Below are 25,951 nucleotides of genomic sequence, written 5' to 3' on the forward strand. Positions count from 1 at the left end.
GGCCAAAGAGGGGTTCAGCAACTCTCACTGTTGGCAGGATAGGCAAAGAGATCTCTTGATTCGTAAGATAAAAATACTGACAACTCTCCTACCCATTTGTTCAAGAAAAATGAAAATAAAATAATGATGTATAGAAATGAGGCTGCTGTGTGTGTGAACTGGCAGTGGAAATGACCGATGGGTTAGGACTGAAACCAACTGCTAAGCTGTTGGGGAAATCTGGCTTAAGGCAGTGAGACAGCACCATAGAAAAATGTTCTTTCTTTCACTGAAAAGGCTCAAACAAATAAAGCCCTAGAAAAGCCTTTTGTCAGTGTTGACTAATAATTGGTATAAAACTCTGGTTCAGGCAGTGGGCAGGTGGTTTGAAAAGACCACTGTGGTAAAAACAACCTTATAAAACCCTGACTCATACACTAAGAAGAAGGGAGCCTACTTTGGGAGAGCGTAGCCGTTGGAAGGAAAGTGGCCCTTCCCCTTTGCCACAGTGGTTTTCTTCTTCTTCTTCTTCTTCTTCTTCTTCTTCTTCTTCTTCTTCTTCTTCTTCTTCTTCTTCTTCTTCTTCTTCTTCTTCTTCTTCTTCTTCTTCTTCTTCTTCTTCTTCTTCTTCTTCTTCTGGTGGTGGTCACACAATTCCCTTTGTGCTTATGGAGGACTGGCCTCTTGGATTCATTCTGCAATGGAGTGAGCACACAACACAAACACTACGAGAGAGCCCTGTCACCAGCACCATGTGGCACAAAGGAGGTCGCCTGGATCAGAAAACTGAGCCTTGCCTGAGGAGGGTAGCCCCTCAGAGGAAACAAAAGAAAGGCACAACAAAGAAAAAGAGAAAGAAAAAGAGAGAGAGAGAAAAAATAGGTTTGCATTGTAAACTTTGAAAGAGGAAGAAAATAACGTCCAGTCTCACTATGCCCGTTTGCAAAAATCTACTCAGTTGCCCTGTGTTTAGGGTCCTTTCCAGTCGGGTAATGGAGCCCTTGCTAACTTTATAGTTAGGAAAACCGCCTAGGAATACAATCAACTTAAGCTCCCATTTCAGTTTAGCGCCTTGGCGGTTCCACCTTAATTCTGCTGCCTCCTTGGAAACCACAACGCTGGGTCAGGGCCCTGGACAGGGGTCTTTCATACTGGCAGTGGTTTAGTGATAATACCTGTCTTTTAAAAACACCCCTTTAGAAAGCATAGTCCTTTGCCTGACTTTGTCACCCTTCAGAGGGTGGATTCAATAGATGAGTCCAAAATGTCTTCGTGGTGGCTGATGCTATCGCTGTCGCAGCTTTGTGTGCCCGAGTAATTGGCTGCTTCTTGGAGTTTCATTAGCATATTCATCTGAAGAAAGAAAAAGAGACATCCCTGTGAGCAACCATGCATTAAGGCAGCCCGCACCAGGACGAGCAGGGCTCTGAGCCATGGCAGAAGACTGTCTCTTCTCATCCCATCCAAATGAAATACCCACGGCAGTTGGGGGGGGGGGGTTCGCTCACCACCCTGGCTCTCGAATTGTTTCTCTCAAACATGACTGCAGCTCGAAAACAGAAGAACAAAATAGGCCTGGGTGATAGCTCTTTTATTTGGGGATGTGAATGAATACGGCCTCAGCAGCGAAACAGGGAAGGAAACTATCTCAGCTGGACAGCTGGGTCCGTTGCAGGAGAGGAAACCAAGCTCCTCAGCTTTTTGGCTGGGAGAAGCAGGGAGCACTGAATGGCAAGTAAAGTTGTGAATTTTCACGCATGCGTTTGCATGCACACACACACACACACACACACACACACAGAGAGAGAGAGAGAGAGAGAGAGAGAGCGAGATATAGAGAGAGAGAGAGACAGAGAGAGGACAGAGGAGAGACAGATACAAGAGGAGACAGGGGAACAAGACAGAGGAGAGAGAAGAGAGAGAGAGGAGAGAGAGAGATAAAAAAAGAAAAGAACAACGAAATAGAAGATCTAGAGAGCGCTCTCGAAACTTGCAAGCACTGTTCCATGAGAAAAGCGGGGGTGGGGGGGGGGTGGGGGTGGGAGCTGGGTGGAATGGAGCCAGCTGCTGCACAGGGTACACCATCTGTTGCTCCAGAGCTGACCTCAAGAGGGGGTAACTAGAGGAAGTGGACCATGAGCATTTGAAGAGGGAGAAAAGGAAAGAATCACTGTCAAGTGTTTGTTGTCACCAAGAGGCTCTGGCTGAAATATGATTGATACATCACTGAGAACAAAAGCCACCTCCTGGAACAATAGCAGCTGTCTCAAGCTTCTCAGCTTCACGGGAGAATCATAGCGTTTGTTCCAGGAGAGAGGACTTGCGCATGAGAGCACCTGGGGATGGAAAGAGAGAGAGAGAGAGAGAGAGAGAGAGAGAGAGAGAGAGAGAGAGAGAGAGAGAGAGAGAGAGAGAGCTCTCCAATGTATTATAAAATAAAAGGCTTAGATTTCAATAGATCTGCAGTCCCTGCTATTAGAGATGGGAGCAGGGGGGAAAAAGAATGTTTAAAAGCAGACTGGGAAAATCGATGGCTCAACAGTTTCAGAAGGCACGGGGTAATTGGCGCCTGTCTTCATAAGGGTTGGGGACTTGTTTTCTTATCGAGGGTTTCTTACAGTACAGTAAACTTTATGTTGCTTAAGTGCCAAACACTCACTGTAGTATTTTCTTCAGTGATCAAAGTTGTCCTTTATTTTTCAACTCAGAGAAATAGAGAGGGGCTAGCTAAAATAACATTTCTTGGTCTTCCATAAGGTTATGTTTATTTGTGTGCCACTAAAAAAATGTGTGTTCAATAAGTGCTTATGAAATAAATAATGAACTGGTAATCATCACTTCCAGCAAGAATGTCATTTTGACAAAGTGGCTATGGTTATGGAGTATTTTTTAAATCATTCTGATTTTTCAAGGCATTTTTTTCAATACATTTCAGCTTTAACTTCCAGAATTTATTAAACCTACACAAGGATATGAGATAGAAGTAGTTTGTGCAAATATCTGAAACTTAAATATTTGATTAAAGCTGATCCATAAAAGAGCTTAAAAAGAGAATATACAATGCCCTCTGATTCCAGTAGGCACTAGGCACATGTGTTGTGCACACACATACGTGCGGGCCATATATATATATATATATATATATATATATATATATATATATATATATATATATATATAAATAAAACAAAATGGTGCTATATAGTAGGTTCAATTAACATAAGTTCCCAATCTGAGGTCTGTAATAAACTCACACAGTGAGGTTCACTCTGTGTCTAGTAGTGTTGTTTTCTATATTAAAATCAAAGGACTTACAAAAAGGAGGTGGGTCTACATATGACTCCACTATCATGTGATCACAGGGCCTGAAGCTCTGCCAGTTACCCCGGTCCACGTTCCACCCTCTGCTCTGCTACTGGAATGAGGCGAAACAACTACAAATCTAAACAGATAAACACAACTCAAAACTACCTACTGGCTTTCCACTGTCTGTGTGATTAAGTTTTAGCTACCCGTGAAAACAAAATGGTTCGACGTGGTCTACCAGTTGGCCAAGTCTAGAGTTTTGATTCTTCCAACCAACTGATGTTTGGCCTCTAACTCTTCATTTTCACTGCACTCTCTGGCGATCTTCTGTGCAATATTTCCTTCAATGGCTCTACATTCAACCACATGAAAAATGCCATTGCCTGCTTCAACACCCCGCTGAACCATCCCAACTGTGAAGTCCCCTAACCGACTCACACCTTGACCCAACAAGTCTCCTGCAGCGTATGCGACTTATGCAGGCACATATCTTGTGTCACCGCTGGACTGTGTCCTTTTACGATTGTAAACGTTGATACCCACCAGGATCACTCAGAATGCATGTGCCAACATCAACATTTTGATGATGAGCAGACATTTTATTTCTAAAATAACGTTCAGTGTACCAGAACATACATTCTTGTTAATATTCAAAACTGTGCTACTTACAATAGTAATTTCCCTACACGGATTTCTAATTTAGATTAGACTGCAATACAATTTTTTGCTCTCGATTAGTGATTATACAAACATATAGTAACAAAGACAGAGACAGTATATGGATGTTCACAGCAGAATATATCTGAACTGAGGTTCAGTTTTAGATAGGACTTTCTGCCATTGAGCAAGCAAGGTTATAATTTCTTCTTGAGGTTCTCCTTAGTAGAATACTATAAGAGTACAAAGCAGATACACAAAAAGTAATCTTTATTCTTAATCGCAATAAGTATTTAGTATTTTCATAGTTATGGAATTCTAAACAGTTACTTAAATTATTGTGGTGCTTCTAAAACTAAAATTATACGAACTAGTACAATGAGAAAAGTGGTAAGAGTGCCTTCCTTTTGATAGCCACATGGATGGCTCAGTGATTAAGGGCACTGGCTGCTCTTCCAGAGTACCTGGATTCAATTCCCTGTACCCCCATGGCAGGTCACAACTGTCTGCAACACTAATTCTAGGAGATCTGGAACCTCCAGGGAGACATAAACGCAGGTAAAACAATACTACACATAAAAATAAGTAAATTTAAAGACAAAAGACTTCACCCTTCCCTACTGAAAGCAACAGAAGATTAACTGTGCATTTGATTAGGCTAGTTGCATTATAGTAAATAGTTTTCTTCTGTGTACATTTGGCTATGTTTTTATTTATGGACACATTTTAATAACATATTTTAAATACCTACTGGACTATCATGATATTTAAAATGTTGGCTACTTACATATCAACACAATTTAATGTATAATTATAGGCTTGACTTGATTTTAGGATTTTTTAAAAAAATTTTAGATAAACAAGGTTTTTTGTTTGTTTGCTTTGTGTTTGTTTTGTTTTAATTTCACAGAGAAATTGAGCTTAAGGTGACAGTTTAAATGATCATCCTTATCAGGCTGGTTCCATATTTTACCTACAGTAACTGGCCTCTGATACTGGCAGCTTGGAGCTAATGATTACACACTGACATAAAGATAGGAAAAGAATGATCAGACAGCCTTACCAAGGGGTCCCCTTCTGTGTCAGTCTGGGGGATGTGCTTTGACGTTGTGGCTTCCTTCGTAGATGTGCAGCCCTCGTACCCAACATCTTCTGGTCGCAACTGTAGTAATGCTGGGCCCTCCCGGGGCAGGGATGCAGAACTCCATGGGTATGTGTCAAGGACCCACTTGGAGGGATCTTCCCACGGTGCACGTTTCCCATACATCTAAAAGTTCACCACATATACATATATGTCATTTCTATTAGGTGAAAAAAACAAAAGTGACTTCTAATTAGCTGACCATTTTCACATTCAGTTCCTAGGGAAGTTTCAGGAAAAATTTCCATATTTTGAACATATGCATAGCTACACAGCTCACTTACTACCTTAATTGAACGGAGTACCTGAAGTGGGGGAGGGACTCTCAAAGAGGTTTGCTATAAGGAAATATAGACATTTATGGTGATACAAAATGAAGTAAAAAGGAAGATGCACACACATATACACAGATGCCTATTCCACACATATGTAAATATATATTTTTTAAAAGAATCATTTTGTTATAGGAATTGACCTATTATAGTTACATTGTCAAACTGCATCCCATTTAGAGTGCCTATATTTAATTCATATGGAAATGGTCATATACAAAATGATCCTTCACTTTATCAAAATGCTTTAGTCTTCTTGTTCAAATCCTTTTTACTTATTTTCTAATCCATTTTTTTGTTTGTTTGTTTTATTTTTCAAAACAAAGAACTTGCGGAGCTCTGGCATGCCAACATTGAGGAAAAGCCAAGGAGGACATAAGGTCTGGCCAAGAGACCTCAGAGTTCATTTATCTTTTGGCTGGAAAGGAGAGTACAGTGACTAGAAGGCTTTCATGTGAACATACAAAGACACAGGCTCACAGGACATAGTACACATGCAGATAGGAGCAAATGAGCATTCATTTCCCTCCCATTCAGCTTAGCGAGGAGTCAAGTTTTCGACCTTGGGCTTTATGTCATTCTTCAGTATAGAAGACAAAAAGTGACATAACAACAATTTGAATAATGCTGAATTCTAAATAAATATTCATACTTTAAAAGTTACATAGCACCACTGCACTTTATGCATATTACTGTTTGGGAATAATTTTGAAGCAAGGTATATTGTGTTGGGGAAGAGTAAGTGTATACTTGTGCAAGAAATCTGCATTGGAAACCAAGGGCTATAATTAATAATAAGTATAATTTAGGAGCATGTGCTACCTTTTGGATAGTTTATCTATCTCTTTCTATATATCCACATACTGCCAAAACAAAAGAATGCACTTTTCTTTGAGTCCTTAACACGACTCTAAAATTTCCGTCATTTTAAAGTTGAGAAAACAAAATAAAGGTACAAAGGGAATCTAATATCCCCTAATTCTGCATACGTAATGATCTGCCCTACTGGGATGGAGCTCTGTTCACTTAGTTAAGCATTTGGTTCATTTGAAGAATCAAGTAGGTTTTTGGAAAGACAGTACCTCTTGCAAGTTTGCAAATCCCAGATAAGGATTTTCTATGTCTCCTCAAAGGCTTTGGTGTACTGTAGTTATTTGCTAGGAGGCAGGCTTTGGGGAACTGACTGTACCAAGTGGCCAATAATATCATCAATTGATTAATCTAATGCAGGGTTGATACTGGATGCTCTATGCAAAGAGAAGGGCTGAAGGAGGGGGTCATCCCTGGAGCATATCTTTAAAGGGTATACCCATCATTCAGACAAATTCCCTCCCTTTCTGTCTGATATGTGGCTACCATGAGACCGTCATGTCCTCCTCACCACATCCTCTTATGTCTAACACAGTCTACATTCCCAGGTTCAACAGAGGGCCCAGCTGATCATGAGCTGAACTCTCAGCAAAGGTGAGACAGAACAAATGTTCTCTCCCCTCTCTCTTTCTGAGTTTATCTCAGGTCCGTCATGGTAGTGACAAGAAATAGCCTAGCACACCAAAAGGCTTGTTGAGTTTACACTGTCCAGTGAGGCCATTTTGAAAACTGTACTATGCAGCCTCTCTTATTGGGACTGCATCAAGGTAATGCTTATGACAATTGTGCTTTCCTAAGAGCACTCAGGTAGCAGCAGCTGAGAGTGTAACAAGCAGAACTGGTAAAACTAGTGCACTGCTGTGAACATGTTAGCCATCACATAATTCCTATTTTAGCACTCTTTATTTTACTAAGTATAGCAGGAAGTGCCAATGAGGTTTTATAGCCTCATGTGACAATGTAATAACAGAGACTGGTCGGATGACTGTGGCGTCTTAGAACCATAGTCCACTGAAACATTCTTCACTTCCTCAAATTTCTCAGGCACAATTTTTCCAGAGACATGATATAAGCAAATTGCTGCCTTACTAGTGTTTCTGCAACGATCAAAGTTATTTCCAAATCAATTCCTATTCCAGAAATGTCCCAGTTAATCTCTGTTCATTTATTGATGCTTAAACCAAATATTGTCTTTATATGCAGCCTGGCTCATCCTGAGGAGTCACTTAACCCTCTTGTTTCCATAGCACCATGAATAATAGCTGCTGTTCTCATCCAACACTTTGTCCATGCATGTCTAAGGGAAGTCAGCAGCAAGGTTCTGACATCTTCTTCCATATAACCCCAGTGCCTTTCCAAGTACATGGTAAATGACTGTTATCAAAAATAGCAGTCCTATGTACATTAGTTAAAGCAATGTTTGTTCATCCACTAGATTATAACTTTAGTGGATGATACTGACTTTTTTCCCCCATGTGTCAAATGGAAGTTGCACATAATTTTAAACCTTAATTGCTGAAGTTGTTTTCTTAGTATTCTGTGACTCACCTTACTTGACTTGTGGTCCACATTAAAAGTAGCAATTGCATCCTCTGTTTTTTTCCTCCCAGACTTTGTTATGACATATTCAGCAAGTTTGTTTGCTAAATAGGTCTTTCCAGTACCACTCGGTCCTGAGAGTATAATTCTGTGGTGCTCCATCAGCAAGTTAAAGTACCTTTGGGTAATTGGCTTAGGAATCAGTGTATCAAAAACAAAGCTGTCCAAACTATTTTCTTCTACCCCTGAAGGAAAAAACAAAGGGAAAAAAAATAAACATTATTGGTTATGGTAGAATTAGAAATATATTAGTAAGCCAAAATAAAGCCTTGTCTGCCATTAGAATGCAGCTCGTACAAAATAACTTTCTAGCTATTTCTAACTTGCATGCATCTGTTGTCATTTGAACAGAGAACATATTGATAAAATGGTCGAGTGAAGATCCAGTGCTTCCTTCTCAGGCTCCCCTCCACCGCCAGCTGCTTGCTTTCCACTATTGCTTATAGAAAGATAGGCATAAATTCAAATTCATTAAAATAAACAATTGTTCTCATTTCTCTAAGAGGTGTATTTACAGCGTGAGAGAAGAAAGGGAGATATGTAAGATTCTGTATAAGCAAGACAGGGATACGGCCTCATGAGGACTGAGCCAGGCTTAGTAAAAGACAATATACGTTCAAGGCCAGCTGTGACTACATAGTGACACCCTATCTCAAATTAGAGGACAGCACTTGCCCCCCCCCCCTTATTACCTCCTGCCACTCATCAAAGCACCATAGCCTTATAGCCGTTTAAGCTTTTGAAACAATACAAATTGCAGTGTTTTGCAAAGGATTAAAAGAAAAGCAACATTATTTCCTTTTACTAGCCCAATTACTTTAATTATAAAATGAAATATTGACGAGTCCCTCTATTAACCCACAGTTTATGTAGATGTCTTCTTAGTCTTGAATATGTGCACACAAGGAACTAGAGACACAAGCCTGTGTCTGGTGTTACATTAGCTATAACCTGTCACAACAGCCCAAGCCCAGGAAACAGCATGCATTAGCCCTGCCTCTTAAGTTTTATTCTCTACAGCTTTGTGGATGTTTATTGAATACACATATTTTATCTCCAAAATGTAGTGGTGAATATACTATTCTTGGAAACACAATAATTTTCATGGGAAGCTCTTCCCATAAGGGTGAGACAGAAAAAAATCAATACGCTGAAATCCCCACATTCACTTTCTTGTACAAGTCTTGGCGACTCTTCAGAACAACCTTACAGAACAGAAAAATTAATTTCTTGTGATTTTAATGGGTTTGGTAGTAATTTAGATTTCTAAACAAACCAATGACTCCATTTCACACCAAAACTATGACAGAGAGTAATATAATTTATAATGTATGCAAACTTTAACAAACTGCAAATGGCAAAGCAGAACAAAACCAAACAAAAAAACAAAACGAAGTGGTCTAAGTAAAAGGTGAGCTTTTCTTTTTTACCTTTCAGGTTCACAGTGATGACATCATTATCGCCAACCAAGTATCCACAAGGCAGCAGCTCAGGCACTTCTAGGTTATGGGATCGAATTAAATCTCCTATACAGTAGCTAGCAATACAGTCAGAGCTCAGACCAAGACTAGAGGATGTATCAATTCGGAACACATATTCCTAAAACGGTCCATATACACACAGAGAAAATAAATAAATACATTTCAAAACAGAGTTTCAACTCATCCGGAACAAATACAATTTCATAAGGATGTAAAGCTGCTTGTCAAGTCCTTTGATTCACAGTTTTGTTTATTGTCATACCACCCTGGATAGACCCGTTTATTTTTTATCTCAGAAGCTGATTGGGGTTGGTCCTGTTTAGTACTTAGATGGGAGACCACTTGGCATAGCCAGTGCTGTAGGCTTTTTGGATAGAAAGACGGCTCTGTGGTTAAGAACACTTGCTACTCTTCCAGAAGACCTGAGTTCAACTGCCAGCACCCAAGTAGCAGCTAAGAACCATCTGTAACTCCAGGCCCCGGGGATCTGGGTCACGTTTTTGGCCATCAGGCATGCATACGGCACACACACTTATGTGCAGAGCACTCATACTCATAAAACAAATACATTTTTAAAATGTGGACACAGTGGTTCACAGCTATAATCTCAGTACTCAGAGAGGCAGAGACAGGTGGGTCACTGCTGGTTCAAAGCCAGCTTCCTCTACAAAGTGAGTTTAGGGCAGCCAAGGCTTCACAGAGAACCCTGTCTCAAAAACAAAAACAAAAGCCAAAACATATTTTTAAAAATGGATGGACAATATAAGAAGTGTTATATTAAACAGTACAAGGACAGAAATCTTTCTATATTGAGATGGGGTGAGGGGAATCAGATACATTTAAGCTATGAAAGTTAAGTAAAACATCAAGAGGAGAAAAATATGAAAAGTGATGTCAGGCTGTTTTCAAAAACTTACCTTAAAGAGACGCCTAATAACACCATCTAAGACATCCCATTTGGTTTTTCCACTAACACCAATGGATCCTATCAAATATGCCTGAGACTTCTGGTCCTTAATGAAAACAAAAAGAAGGTAAGACCCAACAGTGTTAGGACTTCATCAACTGTACTTTCCATTAAAATTGTATTAATGTAGTTGCTGTTTAATATTGAACATGGTGGTTCATATAAAATAAAATATATCCTAGTGAGTTAGTCAACCAAGTGAATAAAATAATAGTGAGGAAAACAACAAAAAGGAAAGAGCTTGGATGACATAGTAGGCAAAGGGAAACTGGTGTGTAAGCTGTTCAGAAGAAAGAGAATGGGAGAAGCATCAGAGAGGATTGTTTGTCATAGTGATGCACTTGGCTTACTCACTCCTTCTATGAGAGTCTGTGCAGAAGGAAGAAATAGGAGAGAAAATGGATCTTGTCAAATAAGTCTAGAACTTCCTATTATTATTTTATAATATTTTTATCTTTGAAAAACAAAGCACACAGTGTTTTCAGTTTCAATTGGATTTAAAAAAAAACCCAATGCATCATTAATAACTGGATAACCCATGCTACTGTGATATTTACCTATTGGAAAAACAGGTGTGATTTTGAATTTATCAGAGATTTTCTAAGAACCACAAGGGAAACTTGTGGAGCATACTTGAATAGTATATCTAAATTATTAATACAGTGGATTAATGAATTCTTTTTTCTGGTAATAAGAGAAATGCAAAGATTTTGTCAGCTGTAGTTACGTTGGAGTATCTTTTTCTGTGAGGTGGAAATAATAATTATGATACCAGTGGGTAGAATTAATAAATACATTAGAATCCCAGTTTCAATAGCCTAGTGGGCATTAGCATGTAGTATAATAATCGTTGAGCCAAGCATTTAGAACACATGAATTCTACAACACATAGCATCTACCACTTCACTAATAATGGGATCAGAGATAACTCGCACAGCCGACTCCAACCTTCAGTCTCTTTAGCTGTAATATTTAACAGGGGGCAGTGTAAGCGATCATCGCCATTTTAGCAAAATATCATCTGAGTTAGAAGTCAACATCTTTTTAAAAAAATGCTTAGCTAAGTTTTAGTACTTTCAGAGGCTAAATATTTATGTTCCCCAAATTAATTTCCTGAATTTCTGATCTCCAGGATAGCGACACTAAGCAACATCTAGGGCTGCTGCAGACCCTGAGAGTGAGATTGATGTCTTTGGCATAGCCTCTCTCTTCATCCCAGAGATGCTGAGGAGAGGCACCACGAGACTCAATGAAGAAGTTGACTATGTGTATCCCACAGTGCCCACACCAATATCCAAACTGTCTGTCTTGGATTGTCAGCCTCTAGAACTGGTAGAAAAGGACTTCTAAGCCCATCACCACCATGTCCCTTTATGGTAGCAGTCCTCACATGCCAAGGTAACTCTCATGGGCTGCACTGGGAAAAGATGTTGGAACACATTGTTATTTGGGTTGTTCTAGGTGGGAGAACTTTCTGTCTAGTATGTTTATAGTGCAGTGAATATGGGTGCTTAACCTGGCTTTAGATTAGTTGCTTTTTAATTAGAAGCAGTTTAGGTTTCACTGAGACCATTAGACATACATGCCCACTTGGGAAAAGTGGACCCAAGTCTGCAGCTCAGGCAGAAAGGTTATGATCCTGGACTACTTGCAACATTGTCACAAGCGGTACTTCATTTGTAAAACTCAAGTACTCTAATTATTTTTAACCTTTGAAATATTTTTCTATTTTAGATTAAAAATACAAGTATGTATTTTGGGCTACTGAGTAACAATGCAATTAAACATCCCATTGAGTTTTAGCACACAGAGTCAAATAGCATCAGTTTGAAAAAAATACTTGAATACAGGTGCTAAGTCATTGCCTGATTAGGTTGGAGTATGCTTAAAAAGGGCATGAAGAAGTGTCATTATCGGACTTTGCAATACTGATGTCAGGAGACCATCTCTATGGCATCTAGGCTATTGATTATCTTGTAGCTTCCTGTTTGTCCAGTGATCACACAGCAGCTTTAGTGACCTGTGCATTGAGATGTCCTTTCTTTACTGTCTCTATCCTTTCATCTTATATAACTCACTCAGCTGGCACCATCGGGGGGGGGGGGGGAAAGTAGGATATCTACAAGAAGAAACCCTCAGACTCACAACACATTTAAATTCATAAGAGTTCTCATTGGTGGCTTATAGAGAATATAAGATTAGTGCAATACCTTGGCTCGACCATAGCCCTTGCTTACAGAGACTATAATTTTCACACTGCGGCCATCCTTATGTCCAGTTGCATCACCAGTGTCATCTAGCAAAATATCTACAAAATTCAAAAGAAACATAATCACTAAGAAGTACCATGAGCTCAGAGTTGCTACCTGCCCATGTTTTCTCCATCCAGCAATGTAAATGCTGCTAGTGGTACCCATTTCCCATGCTAGCCTAACAGTGGTTAGAAAATCCTCAGCCCTCAAGAGGATGTGGTGGGACTAATATTTCAATATTAATATTTCAATATAAAAATATTAGAAATATTCTAATAGTTACTAAAGTATGCTAAATCTTGGTAGCATTTGTAAAAACAGATTTTTAAATGAGATTAAATATTAAAATTCAAAATATGTCATAGTGGATAAATGTCCAATTTGGGGAATAGGTATGGAAAACATTCCACATATATTTTTTCCTTCAGCAATGATGAGATTATTAAGTCATGCCTAATATGAAGATAGTATTCTGTGGATAAAGATAATTTAGTTATGTGCTAAAGGATGCATGTTTTTGACCCAACTGTTAATTTCATACAGACAAACACTGTGACTATTATCATTACCAAAAAATTGTATTAAGATGACTCCTGAATACAGGATGTTTCTATTTTTGTTTCTTTGAGACAGAGTCTTACTGTCTCACAGGCTAGCCTGAAACTCATAGCAATCCTTGACTCCTAGGTCCTGGGAATACAGGTGTGAGCTATTATTCTTTCCCAGAATGGCTTCTATTATATCAATAGAAGTAAAGTATGTAACTTCATAAAGGAAGAGGCAAAAATTACTTAAGATAATATAATTAAAACCAATTTTTAGAGATATAGTACATAAAAATTTTTACTCAAAGTTGTTTTATTATTATTACTGATTATTATTACTTATTATTATTATTGTTGTTGTTGTTGTTGTTGCTGAATGTAGATTGAATTTAGAGACTTATGCAGTCTAAGCAAGTTCTCTCTCATGGAGCTCAATCCTGGCCCTCCCGCCGCTTTACTGGAAATTTTTAAGCCATTAAAAAACCATCTTTACTAGAATTTAACTATTTTCCTGGATGATACTGTCATAGTCTTTTTCCTATTTGCCTATTCTCTTCAAAAACAAAATTTTGTATAATTATTTCTAGTCATTCTTCAGCAAAAAACCAAAACCAAAACAATCTATGACGTATTTTTTATGATGTATTTTAAAATGACTGCAATAAGGGTGAAATTCTCAAAGGATAAAAGTGATTGACATTTGAAGAAACAGAATGCTTTCGACCCTAAGGAGGTGATTATGGAATATACATATATATTGAATTATAAAACTTATACTATTGAGATATACAAATACTAGCTTAATAAAATGCTTTCTTAAAAATTATTTAAATTGTTGTTCCAAATTTTGGAAGTTTAGAGCAGCACACTATTGGTTGTCCATATTTCAACTTCTTATAATTCATAACCAAACTTCCTCTTCAGTCTTTTGCTCATTTATTCTTAAATATCCATAAATATCCAGTTAATACTTAGTAAGCATAAAAATAAAGTCATCTGGACACTGAGATGCACATCAAAGTTTGAAAAACTAAAATTCTTGCTTCTCTGGATGCATATTCTTAACAAAGCATTTTCAGAATATGCTGGGGGGAAAAAAACAGGGCTGTGAAATAGACAGGAACTGACTGGACAAAGTCCTAAAAAGAAAGGACTTCCTTCAGGAGGTAGGGTTGGAAATAAGACCAGAAGCCTGAGAAGTTTTAGGAAGCAAAAAACCAGAAAAAAGTTTGGCTCAGACAACAACGAAAGCTACAACAAAGGCAAGTGAAAAGAGTTGTGCGAACTTTTAAGACTTGGGTATGAGTTTAGCACAGTGGCACACGCTTGTAGTCCCAGCACTTGTGAGGAAGAGGCAGGGGGACTGGGAGGGCAAGACCAACCTTAGCCACATAGTGAGTTCAGGTTACCACTTTTGGGCTACTGGGATACCTACATAAAAGCCTGTGCTTAAAGCCACACCCACTAAAGACAAAACATTTCCAGAAGTTCTAGGAACATGCTCATGACAGAAGAAAGGTAGAGACCAGTGGGAGGGAAGTCAGAGAGTTCTCTGCAGTGATGCTGAAAGGTAGCTGTCTTCCAAAGTGGGTAGACTTGATTGCTGGTCTCACATGTCTATATTCACTTCATGTTATGTTAACTCTTAAATCTAAGCTTAACATTCAACATTTCTCTTGACAACACGGAGTGTTTGGCCTTTACATAGATAGATAATTAAAGTAAAATTATGTCAATACCCCAGTCAGTGCCTCATCTAGATCTGAGCTTAAATACTACTTCTACTTGCTGAGTACGTTGTCTTGACAACTATGACCTCCGCCACTTTCCTAAGATTTGGTTTACTCCAGTGTAAAATGGAGTGGAAACAGCCTACTTTGGAGGACTATTGAATGAGAATTAAAAAAAAACAAAACAAAACACCTGTTTTACATGGCTCATAAGTTTTGCTGTCTAAAACATTTCTTCTTTCTCTGTATGTACAATATTAAAATCCTGCTCTTGGCTTGTCTCACTCTGGGTCTTTCCATATCACCTGAGGTAACAATCCCCAGAAGAATATAATGAATTATTTGTAATTGTTCAGTGGAACACTAAGCTACAGTACCAACTGCTTATAAAGCTTGTTTGCCTGACTTATTAGATGTGTTTACTGTTTTTCTGGATATATAATGAAGGAAAATATTTTTATAGTATTTCTTTTATATTATGAAAGGCCATCAAAGTAGAAATGTAAATATCCCGACTTTCTTTAAAGACATTACTTAATAAAACTACAATGAGTTTCGGCATTTAATATCATTTCTTTATATTCTTTCTTCTCATCCTCAGACCTTTGTACATCCTGGTACAATTTAGAGGAAACAGTTCAGTATCTTGATTCCATGACGCTGTGTAGTTACCAAGGAACATGTATCTCATTGGTTTCCAGTGTCATCTGGTGGTTGTGCCATGCAATTACCACAGATTCCCATGTAAACAATTCATAAAGGAAATTCTATGTCCAATATTGAATGTCACAGGAAGAGTTATACCTGATAACTGAATTTTGCATCAGATATGAAGATGAAATTAAGTCATATGATTCTATTTGAAATTAAATCAGAACTGTACCCTTGTCCTATCATTAGTATGCTGAATACAATAAGAGAGTCCAGCATGTTCTTTCCCTTTGTTGAAAATTTAATAGAGCTACAGAAAGGGTGATACAGAAGCCAACATCACGAAGGACAGCACAGTCAAATTTAGAAGTTGGCTCTGGACAATGAAAACTCTCTTCCCCAGCATGGACTTATTGTTACCTTCACAAGCACTGAGCACCACAGAGAATATTTATTCCTATCCATCTTTTTCATAACCATAGAAGTACTTCACAGTGCTTTTTTTTTTTTTTTTTTTTTTGAAAACTGATAAGAAAATTGGATCTCTCAGATTCTGTATTAGAGAATGTTCTTGTAAATTTACCAAAATAAAGTTCCAGGACTTGAACGTCAGAGGCAGCTGGAGCCCTGTGTGTCCAAGGCCAAGTGGCCTGTGGAGGAGCAGGCCAGCCCCTGTCTCCCTAGAACTATCGAACTAAATAAACAAACAAAATAAATGGCTTTATGGGATAAATTTTTTAGCTATTTCTGAGGATTGGTGTGAGGATTTTGGAGACAGGTAAAAGTTTCCTGATCTCAGGGTGACCCCAGGCATCTCTGAGAAGAGTAAAGTGTAAGCGGACATGGATCTGGTCACGCTGGCGCACTGACTCACCTGAGGTAACAGACTCTGTGATGTTCAGGTTGTTGAGCGAAAGCCCTAAGGACTGGCGAGAGGAAGAGGAAGAGGCTGTGCTTGAGGACTCAGATGGAGGCCTAGCAGGCTTAGCTGTGTTACCGGTCTCGGCCTTCAAACGGTCATTTTCAGCCTTCAATATTTCAATTTCGTTCTGGGGTGAAGATGTAAAATGTTTAAAAAAGAAGCATTTGAGAAAAATGGCATAAACTTTGTATCAGAATTAATTTGAATGCTTGTTAAATACTACGGTAAAATGTACAACAAACATAAATTATGAAAGCCGGATTCAATCCCAAAGATGAAAAGAAAACCCTTTCCCCTCCTTTACATGCATGAGTTGTTCCATTTTCCCAGTACAGACACAACTAGGAATGCCATTATTTGTGGTACTGGGTATCAAACCAGGACATGACATGTACAAGGCAAGCATTTTATACTAAGCTCTATGTCCCCCATCCTGTTGTTAAAATATATTTTTAGTAAGTTTTAAAGTTAAAGATATAGTCTAATATCTGAGAGATTGCTTTGTAAGGTTCTAAATTCAATTTTCGGTACTGCAAAAGTAATTAATTAATTAACTAATTAATTAAAATAAAAGGGCTGAAGAGATGGTTCGGCAATTAAGAATAGTTTGGGTTCTAGCACAGATGGAGTAAGTTGGGCATCCTTGTACACCTGTAACCCCCGTTTGGCATGAGGTGGAGTGGAGGTGGAGGCAGGAGGTTCACTGTGCCTTGCTGGCTTCTCTGCTAGCCATGAAACTCAGGGTAATAGAGGACATTTGATCTTCTGGCTTAGTTGTATGCACACAGATGTGCACACATGCACAAATACATTCACACAGATAAACAAACTAAATCTTAAAGAATGTAACTGAAATATGTCCTAATATTTCCCTTTTCAGTTTCTAAAGATAATTTAATTATGTGTATACATGTGTGGGTTTGTGCTTGAGTGTGATGACTCCAGAATCCAAAAGAGGCCATCAGATCCTGCAACTGGAATTATAGCTCTTGGGTGCTGGTTGTGGAACTCATGTCCTCTGGAAGACCAGAAAACAGTCTTAATGCTGAACCTTCTCCCAAGCCCTAATACTACTACTCCTTTGGAAGGATGGGAGATGATTGGGATTGGGGTGTGTGAAATGAAATTTGCTTTTTTTTTTTTTTTTAAAGAACAAAAATATGTTAGACTTTCCCAGGAAAATTATGCCAGTCATACATATGTGAATTCACATAAAGTAGAGAAACCAAGCAAAGACAGCTTAATTATAAGGTGATTTAAATGTCTTCAGCATCCTAGCTCACAAAAGGAGGGAGTTTTTGTTTTGCAGAACAGGGCACTACACGCATACAAACCTTGGGAACCTTTCTGTTAACCTCTACAGCTGTCGGTAAACCTGCTTAGCATTTGCTTTTCCTATTTCCAGAGTCTGAGGAACTGAGTCATCATTGCTTTACAGTAATAAAATGGAAGGAGTCAGAGCACAGACCCTTTCTGAACTTAGACTGTAGATGCTTCTGAAAGGTCAGAAGCTCTGCGGCCACAACTAGCATCAGAATAGCTACTGCCTCTATATCTCAAAGCCTATGATGAACGTCTCTGGTTTTCCTTTTTATTTTATTTTATTTTATTTGCTTTTCAACAGAAAATGGGCAAAAGAACATCTTTTAAGAGCCAACACAAAATTAACTAGTGGGAAAGTAAGAAAGTAAAAATCACGGTACTTTCTTAACACTTGACTCCCTGCCTGAATCCGTTCACTTGCATGTACATCTTGACTAGTCCTTGAGTACAAGTGCCCCATTTGCCCTCCCACTGCCCACTTAGATTTCAGCAAATCTCCCTTTTAGTACTTAACAGCTGAGATGCAACGACTGAAAAGGAAATAGACTGTGGTTCCATAGTATTTTAAAAGTAGAATTTGTTATTTAATGACTAAGATGACTATGAAAAGAGAAAAGGCTGGATTTTTTTTTTCCTGTTTGTTTGTTTGTCTGTTTTCATCTCTCCATTTTGTCCCTTGAAGGAGCTGTGGCACTGACCTGCATCCGGTTCATGGCTTCCCGGATCTGATCGAGATGATGAGCTGAGCTGAGAGCCTCCAGCCTTATATCTGTTAATTTTAATTCCTTTTCTCTGAGCTCACTCTTCAGCTGCAGGATGATCTCCGCCTCAGCTTCTGTGCACTCACAGATGCTAAAGGAAAACCAAACACAAAGTGGAGGAGGTCAGGGCAAAAGCCAGAGAATTAGGAAAAGGAATGGCTCTCTTAAAGGCTGAGCTTCAGTGATATCCACCAGGCACAGAAATTATCTGTGGCTGGCAAAACCTACAGAAAAAAAAAGAGGGTTTTACCAGCACTCATCCATAGGTTCAAAACTGAAAACAGCTATTTTTTTTCTTTTCATCTTTTTGTCCTGTTTCATGAACTTTAAAAACAGTCTGGTGCTATGGGATGGAAAGCGATCCTCAGAACTCCCTGGTGGCTGACACAAATAGAAGTCATCGCTACATTTCATCGTGTATTTGTCAAGGAGCTTAACTCTCCATTTGTAACATGAAAGTCTCCCTTTTAAAAGCCAAATCATTATATTCTCAGAATGTTGATTTTTTTTCCCTTTATAAAACTGTGCACACTATAACCTTATTTGCCTCCATGCTGTCATTCAGTTTTGATGAAAGTCCAATATAAACATTGTAGAAAATAAATTACAGAGATTAGTTTTGGACGTTTAAATAATGGATAAGTGTTACATAAACTTCCTGTTGGACTCTGAAGACTTAGGAGATCACAACTAATGAAGTTAAGCCACCGATTTCAACCCACGCCAGCAGCCTCGCTGGAAGCTGTCTGAAGGTCACATACGGCATAGCCTTATTGCTTCGTTTGCGTTTTATGGTTAGCTATGTTCAAGACAACCATCAAAAGATTCCTTCATATCAACTTGTAAGATGTCCATTTAAAATCTGAAGACTTAGGGAGTTGATACGAAAGGACCACACCATGTTTTCCTTATGTGAAGTGATGAAATTATGCAGTCAAAGCAGTGGTATAATAGGCATTGTCACTCCACATACAAGAAAAATTTGCATTAAACACATTATAAAACATATGTAGCTGTATAACATCAATAACTTTTTACGTGCTGTGATTGATCTCCTTATACTATCACATTTTGGGTACCATAGACATGTCATGTTATCTAGTGCATTCAGACAATTAGATTTTTAGGTTGGTTTTGAGAAACTAACGTTTAGTTGAAAAACGAGGAACTGAATAGGCTTGTAACACATGCAAAGGATTTTAGAAAAGGGGGGGGGGGGAAGTCCATGGCTAGGTTAGAACCTGCGTCTTTACAGTCTCATGCAACACACTCTTTTACCGGGATCTATGCTTGTAGATCACAGGGCCATTGTTTCGTTTCTTGGGTGGCCAGACAAGGGGTGACCTGCACGTTCGCACAGTTACACAGACACTTGGATAAATGCAAGTAAAAGAGAATGCTTTAGAAAAGCATAGAATGAGATAAAAGATACATAAGAAAATATAAGAAACAAACATTATTTACCATTCCCAGCAAGAACTGAAATAATTGGTACAGAAAGATGCTGTGTTTGTGACAGCAAACCCAAGCGCATTTAGGACATAGTCATGGGCCTGAGCTGAAGTCAGTTGCCAGAAGTAGGTCAAAGTTCTACAAAGGGAAGAACTTACGCTGAAGCTGACTGAGAGGGCTTCATGGATGTGGAGCCACACTCGCTGGCATTGTGGGGTAGCTTGGGGGAGGCTGGCAGGGACGAGTCTGTTAGCTCTTCAATGTCCGAATGTGAGGAAGGTGGCTTGGTGGACTTTTTCTTTCCAAAGGCTTGTTTGAAAGAACTTCTCAGCTGTAAGAAGGACAGAAATTATGTCTCTGTTCTTCTGAACTCTGAGGCATTGGCTTTGGGGCGTTAGTTTGCAGGTGCCATCCTAGCCACTGCCTGGGGTCAGTATATGGAAGCGGAGTATTAACAATGGCGGCACAGTATCCCTAAAACATTAATACTGTGCTCTGTGTTTCCCCTTTGTTCTTGTATTAATACAGCACAGCGCAAACATGGAGGGCTTTTAAATAGTGCAAGGTCAAGGGCATGGCTGTCAGAGCACTCATTTAAAACTAAGTACCTTGAAGGGATCTGTGTTCCCAAGGCTTCTCTCTTCAAGGCAATTTGTTTTAAATGGCCACTTTAGCAGTACAATCAAGTTATATCCTGCTGACAGTACAAACTTAAAAAGCAAAATGAAACCAAATTCACCTAACACTTCATTAATTGTGGGTTTTTTTTTCTATTCAAATTTCCAATTCCAAGGCTACTTAAAACCAGAATTGGTGTCCCCTACAGCTCTATTCAGAAACTGGTCTTACTTCTTTTTAAAATTTGAGATTAAAATGAAAAGGCACAAAGAAAAGACATCCAAGGTAATCTGTTTTTAAAAGGTATAAAAGCCTGCTGCCAAAATGAATAGCATTCATGCCAAGGTAGGGTGTTTCGTATAGATGCATGCCAAATGCCCACAGTTCATATTCACCTCACTTCCTCTAGAGTTCACCTTGCAGAAACATGAAAGAGTGTGGAATTACAAATCAAGGGAATGAAGGCTGATCAGTATTTTAAAATATTACCTGCATAAACATTTTTTAAAACAAAAAGATATTTGTTTGCATTATTTACATAAAGCACCAGTCAAAGTCCCAACTAGTTTTGAGTTTAATCAAAAGTCATATTTAATGGGAATGCTGACTTTGGTCTCAAGGAATCACTAGAAATTCTGTTCTTTACTGTAGCATAGCACTCTTGTTTGCTTTTTGGTGGCTGATTAATATTATCATAAATTATGAGAAAAATACCTCTAGTTTATTTAATACACAGTTCCTTTAATATTCATGTCTGTATTCCTACTATGGTCCATTTCTGTATTCCTACTATGCTCTGTTGGATATGGGTATATATATATATATATGTATGTATATATATGACATATATATGTCAACAGAAAATAATTTAATTGATTTCTTATGAACTGGTGCTTTATTCTCTGTACACTCTGTAAAATTCAGAGCATGGGGGAAGGCATAGGTTTCAAGATTTCTTCTTTCTCTTTACCACCTTCAATTCTCTTTTCCCCCTCCCACACCCATCTTCCTACTCCTCTCCATCATGACAGTACAGGCCCGCTCTCAGCCCTAGCTCCAGCATGCATGCTCTTCAGCACCAGGTCTCCCTAATCCTAGGAGAAGTACAGGAGTTGAGATGTTGGTCCCTGAATGGAGCTTTGTCAACTGCTGGAGATTTCTAAGGCCCTTAAAGAAAAAAAGCTAAGTCCTCGAGTCACCACAAGTTCTGAATTCGAAGAGAGAGGATGTCTTACCCAGTTTTTCTTTTTCTTTTTCTTGGAGTCGGCATCGTTACCACTGCCAATGCTGGAGTGGCTCGTGGCGCTATTGATACTAGAAACACTTTCAGAAGAATGCTGTCTTCTGAGGCGGAGATCTAGCAACAGAGAAAGGATGTCACATTCATTCACTCATGGTCTCAGTCTGGAGACATGAGGTGTACGGTCTTAAAGTTCAGTAAGGCTTTCTATGGCTCAGGCTGGTGTAGTTTTTGTCTGATGCATTTATTAAAGTATAGTCATATTTGTTTTAATTAACGGAGCTGAAAACATAAAGAGTCATGTTTCCCCTGGTCACAGTGGTTTGAAGAGTTTTGAGTTTAGTCAAAAACAGAATGGCTTACCTAGAGATTTTTTTACCAATACCTAAATCTGACGTTTCCAAAATAATTTGCTTCTAATAATTAGTACCATGGAGCAAATGGAAAATTACAAAACGCTAAGAATGAATTCTGTCTTCTTAATATTTGTGCTATGAATAAAGTTACCAAGGCCAAGTGCATTACCTTTCCATTTCATGGACTCATAGTAGATTAGTGCCAAAACAATCCTTGCAGGTCATGCAAATGCATCGTCTTGCAGGCGAGGAGCATGAACTGCAAAGATGTTTTGTAACTAGACCAAAGTAAGAGAAGGGGTGAGGGAAAAAACACCAACAGACTTTTAATTGAATTAAACTGTCTTTCTCGTTTGTGTGTATGTGTGTGTGTGTGTAAGAGAGAGAGAGAGAGAGAGAGAGAGACAGAGACAGAGACAGAGACAGAGACAGAGATAGAGACAGAGAGACAGAGACACAGAGAGGAAGTAGGCGATTTCCCTTTTTTGTTTGTTTGTTTGTTTTTTATTTTTTGGAGACAGGGTTTCTCTGTGTAGCTCCAGCTGTCCTAGACTCACTTTGTAGAACAGGCTGGCCTCCAACTTATAGCGATCTGCCTGCCTCTGCCTCCCTAGTGCTGGGATTAAAAGCATGTGCCACCATGCCTAGCTGAAGTAGGCTATTTGTAAGTTAAACAGATAATGAGTTTAGTATAGAATAATACAATTGAGTATTAACTAACAAATATTCTATAGTAGTGTTCTATAATATAGAATTAGTAAAATTCTTACAAACACACCCCTGGTCCCTGTCCCAATATAAAATAGTAATACTGAAAGCAATGCTTAATATGCTCCTGATATACTTTAGCTACAAAATCTAATCTTCACATGGTCATACAAATGAAAAATGGTGATGTGACCATTGGTCCTATATTAATTCTGATTCTATTACATGGCTGAGTTATAGTTCTAGAATGTATGTATTTCAAGAGAAGAAATTTGGAGGACAATGGCAATTGGTATTGAATTCTTTTCGAAGGGCATCTACTCATCCTAAACAATTAAATTACAGCAGTTAGAGCTATTAGAATTAAAACTTAAATTGAAATTTTACCTATTTGCAACACACTGATATTGCCAGTGGGATACTTTTAGGATATAATAGTATTATATTTAATTTGCCTCAATATAGATCAGCCTGGCATAAACACTTCAGTGCAACTCGTACAATGTCAAAAGTTACTATATAGCATTTAAAAAGTTTCCATAGAAATAACAGCATGAAATAAAGCCTGACCCATTTGTTAATTCAATAAAGAGTAAAAAGAGCAGATGGCAGTGAGCTGCAATTTGTGCTTTGTGAGCATAGTAGAAACAAGTGTATGTGTGCAGAGTGTTATGTATGAAAATAAACATAAATCTTCATAGTCCTCATCATCATGTAAATTCATACCAACACCTTGGTATTTCCAGCAACATAATCATATTGACAAACTTTATAGGAAGGTAAAGCAGCACTCTTTTTTCTTAATCCTTGGAGTCTGATCTCACTATCATTTTTAACAGTAATGATAAAAATATTGATTACTTTTAAATGCCTAAAACATTACTGATTTGAAACTTAGATCAATACATTCATATGTACTGCTCTCCCTTGACAATAGAGGAGGATGGCGTCCTTCAACGTGTGATGACAGGATAATATCCATATTTCAGTTTCTGCTGCTGTTGGCCATGCACTTACACAAACAGGGTCCAGCTTTTGCTACCTTCTCTCTAGTAGCTCTCACAAACAGGGCAGGTCAGTGCTGATGGGTTCTAGAGACCTTATCATACACGGAATGAATAACTCATGTCCGGTTCTCCTATAGAGACCCAATTTATAAGGGCATACATTTGCCCTCACTCATTTTCCATTCCCAGTCCTCTGCCCCACCGCTGCCCTGCTGAAGAGAACAATACCGCTTACCTGAACTACTGCAAGAACAGTTATCAACTCATTCACTGCCAAACCATGCAATAAGCAGGAGCTAGGATGCTCATTTCAGGAGAAAATTTTCATCATCTGCCTTCCTTTAAACCTCTTAGTGGATTCTAATTTTCGTGAGGACAAAAAAGATTCTGGCTCCTCAATAGCACTCACTATCTGTAAACTTTAGGAATCTGGTCAGCACTTATGATTCCATCAAGGTTCAACACATTTAATATTGCCTCCTTATTTGTCTTACATGAAATTCATAAAGATGCCGAGCTCCTTATTTGTGCTCCTAGGCCTTCTGGGAATGTTCTTCCATACATCACTTTAGATGTTTTTTAAATCTTCCCTTAAATGCTGATATAATGAGAGACCCTCTCCTGCCTATGCTGCCTTGTTCTATTTTTCCATCCTATTGACCATCTTAGAACTATTTGGATATGCATATTCAACTGTATGAATGACAACATACAACCATTTCTATCTGTTCCTCACCAGACAGAATGGTCAAAGGAGAAAACTGTATCTATTATTTTCTATAGCCAGCACCATTGTACAGGAGATAATGAATACATGGGGCCGAGTGTATTGTATTGTATTATAAACTATTTGTATTGTAATATAAACTAATTGTTCATTCAACATAACCATAGTCATCTACCATTATTCTAAAAATATTTGCTGTTAACCATGATTTTACATACACACATACACACGCTTGTACACATGCTTATACACAGATCATGTGTCTGTAAAATCACATACATATATTCATATATAACTTAATTAAAATTGATAGTTAAGAAAAAACTCCTAAAGACTGATACTATATTTGGGTAAAGAAAAGAAAATTTTCCATACTTTTAATTTCCAAGCTTTTAACATTCTTTGTTATAGTTTTAAAATATATTTATAAGTGATCATATACACAAATATGTATATATTGGTACTTCTTTAACTTAAATGTATTGTAAACTACTTGATTTACTTATTCTTTTCTATTTCCATTTTTAAGACACAATATAATACCAAGCATAAGAATATATATATATAGATAGATAGATAGATAGATAGATAGATAGATAGATATAGATATAGATATAGATATTAGGCTCACTTATCAGACTGGTAATAAATATGATATATAAACTTAGAGAAGAATAATAGCAGGTTAACAGGGGGGATTTTTGCCACCTTGGCCTGTTTAAAAAGTGTTGCCTCACCGCATATATTTTTCTTAAGACTAGGTGTCAAAATGTAGAGAAAACTGTAGATAAAAAGTTTCAAAGACAGTATTTCAATCTCATCCACTGATTAACCAGTGGAAAGATGCACGATTTGCACAATTGACTACTTTATCATGCTGTCAACAGAATGCAAACATGTTTGTAGTCACAGCATCGAATGTTGTTTCAATATTTTAGAAATATGTATCATTCTATGTAACCAACTGCTCCATTTTTGATAGTGCTAAAGCCATAGCATTTTTGTATTTTTAATACTTCTGGATGAATGTAGACATACTTATTATCCACCCCACATTTCCAAGCAAAGAAATCCCTGTATTTGAATTCCAGCAGATACATTAAGCTACCTGTTGCCTAAGATAAAAGGAATCCTTCCAGAAAGTTTCACTTCAGTGCCTTGTGTTGTATTAAGGAAAGGATTAAGCCTTTTTAAATCCCTTCTGGACCTATTTACGACATGAAGATTTAGAACATAAGCTGCTTTATTATAGCTCTGAAATAAGCCTTAAATATGCAGTAATTTTCCATGCAGCATATAAATCAACTCCCCCACATGAAAAGTTGCT

General features: G+C 38.1%; 1 protein-coding gene across 1 annotated transcript in view; it reads right to left on the reverse strand.

Annotated features, from left to right (window-relative positions):
- Nucleotides 1-850: 850 nt before the first annotated feature.
- Nav3 (neuron navigator 3) overlaps nt 851-25,951 on the reverse strand; it is a 291,149-nt gene continuing 266,048 nt past the window's right edge. The window contains exons 25-35 of the mRNA XM_051139705.1: nt 21,822-21,943; nt 20,127-20,299; nt 19,795-19,887; nt 18,454-18,607; nt 16,385-16,559; nt 12,543-12,640; nt 10,283-10,378; nt 9,315-9,483; nt 7,744-8,069; nt 5,006-5,209; nt 851-1,332 (exon numbers count right to left, since the gene is read on the reverse strand). Coding sequence (XP_050995662.1) covers nt 1,213-1,332; nt 5,006-5,209; nt 7,744-8,069; nt 9,315-9,483; nt 10,283-10,378; nt 12,543-12,640; nt 16,385-16,559; nt 18,454-18,607; nt 19,795-19,887; nt 20,127-20,299; nt 21,822-21,943 — 1,730 coding nt within the window. The 3' untranslated portion in view covers nt 851-1,212. The remainder of the gene's footprint in view (nt 1,333-5,005; nt 5,210-7,743; nt 8,070-9,314; nt 9,484-10,282; nt 10,379-12,542; nt 12,641-16,384; nt 16,560-18,453; nt 18,608-19,794; nt 19,888-20,126; nt 20,300-21,821; nt 21,944-25,951) is intronic.

The sequence above is a fragment of the Acomys russatus genome, chromosome 31 (assembly GCF_903995435.1).
Source record: "Acomys russatus chromosome 31, mAcoRus1.1, whole genome shotgun sequence".
Lineage (NCBI taxonomy): Eukaryota > Metazoa > Chordata > Mammalia > Rodentia > Muridae > Acomys > Acomys russatus.